Source organism: Plasmodium knowlesi (assembly GCF_000006355.2).
Source record: "Plasmodium knowlesi strain H genome assembly, chromosome: 8".
NCBI classification, from domain to species: Eukaryota; Apicomplexa; class Aconoidasida; order Haemosporida; family Plasmodiidae; genus Plasmodium; species Plasmodium knowlesi.
Genome location: NC_011909.2, coordinates 686834 through 698200, shown reverse-complemented (window position 1 = coordinate 698200; position 11367 = coordinate 686834). Strand labels below are relative to the sequence as shown.

General features: G+C 37.6%; 4 protein-coding genes across 4 annotated transcripts; 2 read left to right on the top strand and 2 right to left on the bottom strand.

Moving 5' to 3' along the window:
* Positions 1-382: 382 nt before the first annotated feature.
* Positions 383-1699, bottom strand: PKNH_0815400 (methionine aminopeptidase 1b, putative; the record flags this gene model as incomplete). Its single annotated transcript, XM_002258758.1, has 1 exon — positions 383-1699. The coding sequence occupies one exon, from the start codon at positions 1697-1699 to the stop codon at positions 383-385; it is 1317 nt and encodes a 438-aa protein (XP_002258794.1).
* Positions 1700-2670: 971 nt separating this feature from the next.
* Positions 2671-5130, top strand: PKNH_0815300 (cysteine--tRNA ligase, putative; the record flags this gene model as incomplete). The annotated part of the gene is made up of 3 exons (XM_039113982.1): positions 2671-2932; positions 3197-3363; positions 3463-5130. The coding sequence occupies 3 exons, from the start codon at positions 2671-2673 to the stop codon at positions 5128-5130; spliced, it is 2097 nt and encodes a 698-aa protein (XP_038969615.1).
* Positions 5131-6175: 1045 nt separating this feature from the next.
* Positions 6176-7390, top strand: PKNH_0815200 (CWC16 domain-containing protein, putative; the record flags this gene model as incomplete). The annotated part of the gene is made up of 1 exon (XM_002258756.1): positions 6176-7390. One exon carries the CDS (start codon positions 6176-6178, stop codon positions 7388-7390), a length of 1215 nt encoding a protein of 404 aa, XP_002258792.1.
* Positions 7391-8473: 1083 nt separating this feature from the next.
* PKNH_0815100 (FAD synthetase, putative) lies at positions 8474-9478 on the bottom strand (the record flags this gene model as incomplete). Its single annotated transcript, XM_002258755.1, has 1 exon — positions 8474-9478. One exon carries the CDS (start codon positions 9476-9478, stop codon positions 8474-8476), a length of 1005 nt encoding a protein of 334 aa, XP_002258791.1.
* Positions 9479-11367: the final 1889 nt, after the last annotated feature.

The window sequence follows — 11367 nt, the reverse complement described above, 5'->3', positions numbered from 1 at the left end:
AAGCATTCAAAGCAAATTTGCTCTGACGAAACACGTCACCGTTTTAACGGCGGATGGTGGTACATAAAAGGAAGCTTGGTATTATCCGCTGGACAACGCTCAACAATTGCAATTGCACATCTTCTCGAAATGATTCCAACAAATGGATTAAAAAAAAAAAAAGGAATGGGGAACCACGATAAGGCCATTTATGTAAAGCAAAATGGGTTATAATATGGTGATAGTTTTTGACAAAATGGGAATGCATTAAAAAAAAAAAAAATAAAAAATATATTTATGAATTAACACAAACATGGGGATACACACAAAGCATCCAGGTGGGGGGGTGAAAAAAAAAAAAAAGCGAAAAAAAAAAAGGAATAAAAAATTTCGCTCCGCTAATTTACACCTCATACAAATCGTCCCTTGTGTCGAATCCCAGACTTGGCGAATCTGCCAACCGTTTGGTCAAAATTTCGACGCCCTTGTCTGTAATTAATAAAGTGTGCTCAAACTGGGCAGATAATTTCCCATCTGAAGTGGCGCTGGTCCACTTGTCGGGCCACAAGACATCAGAGTAGTGTCCCTGATTGATCATTGGTTCAATGGTAAACACATGTCCAGCTTTCATAATTCCAACGGCTTTATTTTTTTTAAAATGAGGAACAGTTGGATTGGAATGAAACAATTTTCCAACCCCATGACCAGAGTAAGTACGTACCACGGAAAATCCTTTTTTGGACACATAGGAATCTATGATGTTGCCAATATTTTTATATAACATCCCTGGTTTGCATTTTTTTATTGATTCCATTAGGGAAAAGTAACATGTCTGTACAAGTTCCTTAGCCTCCTTTGGCACTTGGTCCAAATCACCAACAAAGAAGGTTTCATTCAGGTCTGCATGCACCCCTTTGAAGAAGACGCTTATGTCAATGTTGATGATATCCCCATTTTGTAACGGTCTCAAGTCGGGAATCCCATGACACACAATTTCGTTAACTGATGTACAACACGATTTGGGGAATTCATAATAATTTAAAGTTGATGGGTAAGCATTATGCTCTATAATAAAATTATGAACCTTTTTGTCTATTTCATCAGTTGTTACTCCTGGTGCTACTAACGAATGAGCGTAATCCAATGTCCTTCTCCCCAAAAGACATGCCTCCCTTATATTCTCTATTTCCTCCTGGCTATTCACATATATATCGCTTTTCCTTTTATACTTTAACTCCGATTCGGGGATGGATGTTATTGCATAATCTGGCCTCTTTATATGTAACGGTACGGCATTCATTTTTGTTATTGGCCAAGGTCTCAAATTCCCTGTAAATACAAAATTAAGGAAATTTTTCAAATGTCTATCATAAATCCAATATTTTCTGTTCGTTGGATCGAAATGTTCTGGAGATAATTTCTTCTTTACGATTTGCATTAACTTTTTCTTTTCTTCTTCTTCCTCCTTTTTCCACTTTTCATGTACTTTTTCCACATGTTCTTTCCACGAAATTTTGAAACATTCCTGTGTGCAAAAGTAGCTGTGAATTTTTTTTTTCAGACATATTGGGCAGCTCAATTTTTTGGCTAGCTCCTTCCCACACCCGTTGCAGGTGTTTTCATTTTCGGCATTCTGTGTGATGGTGCCTGGGGCGCTGTCGTTCTGTTGGTATTTATCGTCTCTGTCCTCCACCTTGGACTCGCGCTTCTCATGTTCCATGTTGCGAATCCTGAAACGGTAGGAAAATATAAGATTTAAACGTTCCTCCGATGACAAATAAGTTACATTCCTTGGGCTACCTCCGAACGTGCGTGGATATGTGCCTCGATAGGTATGTATTATGTTCGCAGCTTTTTCCCCCTTCGTGCATTGCTGTTTTTTTTTTTTTTTTTTTTTTTTAATTCGCTTTGCAGCGGGTGGAGCTATTTTGGATCATCCCTTGGGCCAATTCCGATTATAACTATTTATTATTCCCCAAATCAGGCAACCACATCATTGGGCAGTTGCGCGTTGGCTTGATCGTCGCTTTCTACGTTGCTTCCAGATTAGCAGCCACCCTTCCAATCGAGATTCCCCTTTTTCTTTCAAATCGGAACGAGTCACGTCGAACCGAACAAAAACAAGTTGTATGTGGTAAAAAAAAAAAAAAAAAAAAAAAAAAAAAAAAAAAAAAAAAAAAAAAAAAAAAAAAAAAAAAAAAAAAAAAAAACGACATGCAGAAGGGGGGGCCAATACTTCACAATTGCATGCAACATTATCTGGGAGTCCTTCGACTATTGGCTACTTTTATTTGAATTCCTCATGCGCGTATTGTACCGTTTTGACAGTGGTATACACCTATGTCGGGGATGCACGTATGAACATACGATATAAGTATGGGCAATCCGATTAACCCATGAGTTTGACTGCACTGCGACGGTAAGTTGATTTTTTTTTTTTTTTTTTTTTTTTCCCTCGCTACGTTAATTTTGTAAGGGCCTATATTAACATTACCATAGGGATAACACTGACGATTGTGAGGACCATGACCAATCAGAACTGTTACTGTGCCTTGCGTCCAACGTTGTTTCTTCTCGACAGGCGCTAACTCTGCGCGAAGAGCAGCAAAAGGGTGATCTTTGCTTAGCCCTGCACGCCCCTCTATCTGAAGATGCATATATAAAGACTATATATGTGTAAAAAAAAATTAAATGAAACTTTTCATTTTTATATACTCAGCCCTTTTCGCCATTTCCCATAAAAAGAACTTCTCGGCATCGGTGAAGCTTCCCAGAAGCACTTGCAGTAGTGGTTGCAAGAGCGGGCGCAACAGTGAGCGCAGCACGAGTCCCCTGCCACTACTAGTCCATTCTGAAAGGCTCATTTCCACAAAGAGGAAGACCCCGTGGAGCACCCGGGGGATGTACTTTATTCGCAACTCATTTCATCGCAAGGGATATCATTTTTTTCACAGTAAGGAAAAAAAAACAAAATCAAAAACACCAAAAAGAGTATTCGTAATTTACGTAACTGCACAGGTGAAAGGGGGATGTTAGTGCATACGCCGTGTGGTATGTTCATAGGGGCGCTGCATGCAATTCGAATGTGCTTCATTCATTAAATATGTACCATGTATAGGTGAATGCACAAATGTGAACCATACCTCCTGTTGTATTTTCTGTCCATTTTCTTATCGTTCTTTTTTTTTTTTTTTTTTTTTTTTTTTTTTTTTTTCAGCGCGTCAAGTGGACAGAAACGTGGCCAAGGCGAAAACACTTCAGTGCAACATGGAGACGAATAGCAGCTTACCTAAATGGGACATGCCGCCCAAGGAGGGGAAGAAAATCACGGGTTTGCTTGTGAACAACTCGCTCACACGAAGCAAGGTGGAGTTCGTTCCGCAGGTAAGGCAGGGGCGACAGTGGATTGAAATGGGAAAAAATCAATGAAAACGCTGAACAGTGTCACCACAGGAACACCCCTACCTTTTACCCCCATCACAGGAGAAGGACCAAATCAGATGGTACGCATGTGGACCCACGGTGTACGACGCAGCGCACCTGGGTCACGCGAGGACATATGTCAGCTTCGACATCATCCGGAGGATTCTCGTGAATTACTTCAAGTACGACGTTTTCATGGTGATAAATATAACAGATATCGATGACAAAATTATTAAAAGAAGCGAAGAGGAGAAAGTAAGCTTCACAGAATTAGCCAGAAAATGGGAATTGGAATTTTGGGAAGACATGAAAAAGTTGAATGTCCTCCTCCCGACAGCCATCACCAGGGTTAGCGAATACGTTGATCAAATAATTCATTATATAGAAAAAATTATTGAAAATAAATATGCCTATGTGAGTGAAGAAGGTAGTGTATACTTCGATATTGATGCGTTTAAAAAGAATCCAAAGCATTTTTACGCGCGCATGGAGCCACTCTCTGTGAAGGACGAAACGAAAATTTTGGAAGGAGAAGGAGATCTAGGAGTAATATCAAAGAAGAAAAAAAATTCGTACGATTTTGCTCTGTGGAAATCATCCAAACCGAATGAACCGTATTGGAACTCTCCGTGGGGAAAGGGAAGACCAGGATGGCATATAGAATGTTCAACAATGGCTAGTAACATTTTAGGAAGTGTTCTTGACATACATAGTGGAGGAGTAGATCTTCGATTTCCACATCATGACAACGAATTAGCTCAAAGTGAAGCATTCTTTGACGCAAGTCAGTGGGTCAATTATTTTCTTCATTCGGGACATCTACACATAGAAGGTTTAAAAATGTCCAAATCCTTAAAAAATTTTATAACCATAAAACATATGCTAAGTCAGTATACCCCTAATCAAATTCGTATTTTATTTTTACTGAACAAATGGGATAACTTTATGAATTATAGTCCAAATGGAGAAAGCATGATACAGTGTGTAGAAATTGACAAATTTCTGTTTAATTTTTTTGCTTTACTGGAAATGAAAATAAAGAATTTCCACCTAAGTAACTCCAATCTATTCTGGACCCAAGTAGACAACAATCTGAACAACCTATTCCGTTCAACAAAGAACAAAGTGCATCAAGCTCTTCTGGATAATTTCAACACGCCTGAAGTTATCTTAGCGCTACAGAAGCTAATCACCGAAATTAATATATACTTACAAAATGAGAAAGTTCAAATTGGGCTACTTCTCGAGTTGAAGCATTATATCTCCTTCATACTGGATACCTTCGGATTGGTATATGGTCAAACGCAAAGTGGGAAAAATGAAAAATTTGATGAACTTTTACAAACGCTTGGAACGTATAGAAGCAACATTCGGACGACACTACAGAGCAATGCTAAACTAATTAGGAAAATTATGAAAGACACAAAAGATGTCACTAAAAAAGGAGGAGAGGAAGATGAAAATAATTCTACTACCCAACAGAGGGACCTACTTTACGCTGAATTTGTTAACAGTGTGAAGGCTAACAATGAGACTTTACTAAAGGAGTGTGATTTGCTACGAGATGAACGTCTACTAAATTTGGGGATACTCATCGATGACCGACCCAATAACGAATTCGTTGTCAAGGTGCTTGATGAGAACCAACTGCAGCAGGAGAAGCGGAAGCGCGAACAAGAACTCAGTAAGAGGAAGGGCAAAAGTGACCACAACGAAAAGCGGGAGTGATCAGAGTGACTAATGCACCACATTGGCCATCACTCACGGTTGATGTTGCGAGGCACACCCTTTGCGACGAATGATTTTTTTTTTTTTTTTTTTTTTTTTTTTTTTTTTTTTTTACACTTAAAAAAAATGATAATAAGTATTTTTTTCCTTCTTTCCCTTTTTGATAATTATTCCCATTTCTTTGCAAGTACTGCCTTTTTTTGCAAATTCTCATAATTGTTCCCATTTTTCACCTTCCCACTCGCAAACATACCCATGATGCGCGACGGAAAAACGACTGCATTCGGGATTAGCTCCCCGTGCGTTCCACGTTTGTCCTTTCGAAAGGGAAAAAAAAAGGAAATGATAAAATGGAGAAAGTTCCCATGAATTTTTTTTTTTTTTTTTTTTTTTTTTAAAGGAAGAGCAGTCAGCCACCGTGCTCATTTGTGTGAAGCGAAAAATGGGCAAGTGCTGAATAAGATGAGGAAAAATATATCGCTTCGGGGGGTGGAGAAGCTTTAAGCGATTCGCAGAAAAAATGAACAAACGAGATCCGCTTAGTGTCCTCCTTATTTTTTGGCACCCCGCAAAATTTTCCCTTCGCACTTTGTGTCCTCATGCAATATATAATGCAACAGTTTGTCGTCCCATATATATATATATATAAATATTTTTTTTGCCATTTTGCGAAGCAATTTATTTTTTCCAACTATCACGCAGAAATAACCGTGATGATGGGTATATTCCTTCCATTTTAATGATCCGTCGAATGATGGATAAAAATGGGAATTCCATCCCTTCCCCTTTCTTTGCAGTTGTTTTAGGGAGGGGAAAAAACACGCCCGGGGCCTCACCGAACGGATAAGTCCAACAGAGGGGTAAGGAGGCAACTACAACAGGGCAATTTAGCAGATATATACAAATGTAGATGTTCCTACTTCTGCACATTTTTCCACCTCATGAGTTAGTCCCTCCCCCTGAGTAGACCATTCGTGACGTAAGTACCTTTTCACTTCCTCCCTGTGAGACTGCCCCCTTCACTATACAACATTTCAACTGAACCATGGCGGAACGGAAAGTGCTAAACAAGTACATCCCCCCGGATTTCGATCCGGACAAATTAACGGAAAGCAAAAAATTGATGAGAAAAATAGAAAAGAAAAAGAACAAGAGCAATAAGTATAACAGGAAGAAGAAACATTTTTTAAACATCAGAATGATGTACCCCTTCACACTCAAGTGTAGCAAATGCAAAAGTTTCACGTACGTTGGAACGAAATTCAATTCCAGGGTTGAAAAATTAAGAGACGAAAGTTACTTGAACATTCCAATTTGGCAATTTTATGGAAAATGCTTTGAGTGTAAAAATGAAATTATTTTCAAAACGGATCCAAAAAATGGAGACTATATTTTAATAGCTGGAGGAATAAGAACATATGATGCACACAAGGAGCAGGAAATTGCCGATGATTATTATCGGGAAAATAATCTCATCAAGGAGGAAGATAAAGTGAAGAACAAAGAAAAGGAATCCTACAATGCTCTGCTGGAATTAAAAACAAATGAACAATTGGAGGAATTGAAAAATATGAACAGAAGACACATGGACAAATTTAACAGCATCAATAAGGCACTAGATAAATTGTACGAAAAGAGCGAAATGAAAAATAATAAAAATAATTTTTTTATGAACAATTTAGATTCGGAAGATGAAAAGGCGTTTTTCACTTTGCTTCGCAAAAGTAGGGCTGCCGCAGATCATCCCGAGGGTGCACCAACGGGGTCGGTGGGGGGCCAGGACGACATCGTCATAGAGGAGGAGGTGTTAGAAGAGGAAGCAGGCCCAGAGAACAGTGACTCCCAAAATGATGATTCACATGAGAGCGATGTTCATAACATCAACTGCGACAAAAGCGCCAGAGATGACACATTGCAAAGGAGCCCCCCATGTAACAAGGAAGAAATTTCGGTGAATGTCAAAAAAAAGCATATTCATAGTGACGAAGCGGGAGAAGCAGGCATGGAAGGACCGATAAAGGTACGGAGAACAAACCAAGTGAGTACCGATGGCGTGGAAGGAAAGGAAGGGACAATGGCCAAACCCAGAATCAGCATTTTTAAAAGCCGCCTATCAGAGGTAGGTACCGCACAATGTGCGAAAAAAAACAATTTCGAAAAGAGTTACAACTTTGTCATTAAAAAGAAGGAGAACCTTTCGAGCATTCTTAATGAGTACAATTCGGATAGTGATGGTAATTCCGGTGGTGCAAGTAGTTAAATTGGAAGCGCCTTGTCTCCCTTAGTGCAATATATCAAGTGCGCATATCGAAAGATATACTGTATTTGTGTCATTATTTTTATTTTTTTTTTTTTTTGTCAAGAATTTGAAAGGAAATTTGCCCCTTCACGGGTTTACTACATTGGTACATTTTTCTCCAAATGTAGTAGTTCTTATAGTAGACAGAAATGTCTAAGTATGCACATTTGTATGCATGCGTGTGACGTGTACACCAACGTTCTTCACCCGTGTATATGTCCCATTCTCCACTAACTGTGCGAGTATTTTATTTTTTTTTTTTAAGTGAAACATGTACATCTTTACCTGTAAATTGATATTTTGCTTTAATCTTTTCCTCAAATGGGGAAAATTTAACACACGGCAGTGAAGCGTATCTTAGTTTTTAAAAGACAAAAAAAAAAAAAAAAAAAAAAAAGGCAATCGAAAAAGCAGGTTCGTATCAAAATTAAATCTGCACAAATGAGCAATGTTCAAATATGTTACGCATAAATCAAAAAGCAAGGTAATGAAAAGAAAAAAAAAAAAAAAAAAAAAAAAGAATTGCCTAAAATGTGTGTTTATATGTGAAAGAATTTATTGGGCTAATACAAATTTTTTCATATGTTGTATATGATGCGCACACGGAAATTCATTTCACTTTCTGTTCTTAAATTATCAAACGAATAAAAAGTGGAATAAGGAAAGCTAGCTGTTTTTTTAATTCGCTCAACTGGCCATTTTTAATTCTTCCAACTATTTATTTTATTTCTTTTTTTTTTTTAAAGAGTTTCCACCTCAAAAAGCACCACATTTAAGAATGAAATTTATGCACTCTTCAGAGTTTTTTCGCAAATATCGCAAATATCGCAAATATCGCAAATATCGCAAATATCGCAAATATCGCAAATATCGCAAATGTTGCAAATGTTGCAAATGTTGCAAATGTGTGTATTTGTGGTTGGCCACACAATATATTTTTTCCATCTTTAATTGCAAAAATACACTCTTCCAATTTCCCATTTAGTGAAATAAAAGAAAGTAGGATATCCATCCCGTGAAGGATACCCCCGCCAATTAACCCTGCTAGCAATTCCCGTCTTGGTTCTCTTCAGGTGACACTCTATTGTATCTTTCGTAGTCCCAGTTTTTCAAGAAATAAGCAGGTAAATAGCAATCGTTGCATTTTAAGAATTCATTCTTTACCGTATCACGGACTGAACCGATGGAGGAGTAGCCATGATTATATAGAATGCAATAATCAAATTTAAAATATAAAATAAATGTCCAAATAGCTCCATAGGTCCAGTAAAAAACTGGATTTAAATACAAGTATGGCGGCAGTCCCCTTGAACTGATATTCAAAATTCGTAACTTTTCACTATGTGTATCGTTAAACCTTGTGCCATTAATAAATGCTATAGTTGGAAAAAATTCACAGGAGTCGACGATATTTTCTTTCATTTGATCTATCCTGCTAATTCGATATTCTCTTTGGAAGGTTTCTATAAATTTTGTAATGCTACTTTTCCATGTCCCCTTAATAACACTAATATCAAAATCGTACATATATACACATTCGTTTAAAAATTGATACACTTCTGGAAATTCATTTACTTCATCTTTAAAATAAATTAACTTTGGTTTTTTTCTTTCTCCGTTAACATCATGTATGTACTTAGCATATGCACACCTGAAGAGGTGTAAAATTACGACGGCATCTTTCCCTCCATTAAAGGACAGAAAAACATTATCTTTGCAAAGACGGAACATATCATAAATGTGATATATTGCTGTCATTATATCATCTGATAATTCGATTATTTTTTTCCTTAATATCGTTTCGTCTTTATAATAATTAATAACATCATAATTGTACATCCTACGCTTGATAACGTCACAGTTTTTTTCATCGTTCCCGGTTTTATTTTCATTCTGATGTTGCTTATCACAGCCGTTCGACCTCTTAGCACTGCATTCTTTTAATTGGTTTATCTCTTTAGCATGTTCCTTATGTAATTTTTCAATTTTTTCAGACAACTTGAGGGCGTTCCAGTAATCATTCCACTCATCCTTGTCTGCGGATGCCATCCTTTCAAATGTTTCACAAGAATCGGGGTCTTATGGTTATTTTAAAGGATTAAAAAAAAAAAAAAAAAAAAAAAAAAAGGGAGGAGAATTGCATCTCATATCATATTTTTTTTTACACTCTAATCAGTAGTATGAAAAAAGAAAAAAAGCGTTATAGAAAGCGACTTGAACGTTATGTTAGTATCCCCACGTGTTTTCTTCCGTATAGAACGCGTTTAATAATGCACAAAAAAAAAAAAAAAAAAAAAAATTCATTCAAAAAGGGAAATATTAAACGGTGAAAGAAAATAACTGACAGGACAAAATTTTCTAAAGGAGAAAGCTTTTAAAATTGTACAAGGATGCTCGGGTAAACCACAAAGTGTCATAGCAATCTGCGAAGAGCTCCATTCGGGGACAGCGCAAAGGAAGCAAAAAAGGGGGGGGAAAAAAAGCGCAAAAAAAAAATTATCACATTTCTTCATTTCGGGAATATTGGTAAAATGGCCATGCGGTCATATATGGGACAAACGCTAAAGCAAATGTGGCATCATAGGAAGGGAAGAAATTCGTAGCCGAAAAGGTGCTCTGAGAAAAATATATTAAAGCAAGTTTTCAGAGGTTATACCCCAAATGTGGCGAAGCTATACGAGAATTTGCAACTGTTATAATTCCCCCTTCTTCCCTTTTTTTTTTCCATTTAACCCACTTAACACGCAGAAGGGGGCACCAACACGCAATTGTGAACAGTCCCGCGAAAAACAACATTAAATATAGAAACTGCAGAAGAATCGAAAATTTGTATAAAGGGTGAACAAAATGGCAAACAGAACGGGTGTGCCATGGATAATATTGGCCTTTCTTTACTACTTTGTTCGCTTCCCAGTTTCGTACCATGCTATGCGTAGCTTCATCGTAAGAATTTTTTTTTTTTTTGTGCCATCGCTAGGGGAGGCGGGATGAACTGAATTAATTCCATTCCCCCTTTTCGATATTATCATTTTACCAATCGAGATAAGGCAGTGATAACATCGGAGTGTTGTGCGTACGAGGGAGAAGGAAAAAAGAGGGGGCGATATATTGCTTGTTCTGTAAAATCCACATGCTAAGATACATCTATATATATGAACATCTGTTTGACAATTTCGCCCCGCGTGGCACCTTAGAAAAGACCTCAAAACATTTAAATTTTAATCTTTTTATATTTTAAAAAGGTGAAATGTAGACCAAGTGGAGAATGGCCACTCCTGTCAACCATTCGTGCGTTAATGCAAGATTAAAATTTTCGTTTACATTTTAGGGAAAAAAAGAGGATGATTCATACCGCACATATGCGCTCCAAACCCCCACATCACCCCAAATGGGAACTACTTCAAATGAAAAAAAGAAATGTCAAGGTGCCATTTTCGTGTGTGTGCTTGCGCGTTGGTGCAAAACCTAAATTCTTCTTTCCCCTCCCCCCCTGAGGGATTATTTTTACCTATACCCACGTGAAATGTGAACGTAGTTAACTCGCTTTAAAAATTGGAAATGCACACAGGTGAGGCCATCGGCGTTTCACACACAGACACATACGTGAACATCTTCACAATGATCTAGGTTAGCCACCCCATCATGCCGCCGCACACAAGTACACACTTCTTCCGACACGCTTGACACGTTTAAAAAAAAGGCTGGGGTAGAAAGGCAAATATATACTACGATAGTTCCAGGCACCACTAATATGCAGCGCACTGATAAGGAAACAAAAAATAATTCTGCTGAACAAAACGTTTACTCTTGAAATAGTCTTTTGGGCTGGTATTGCATTCGCCGCGCTTGTTCCGTAGCATATTTACAGAAATTGTTTTTCGAGCTTTAGGGACGGGCAAACATACTTTAAATTTTAATTCTGTAGCTCTGGAGATCGA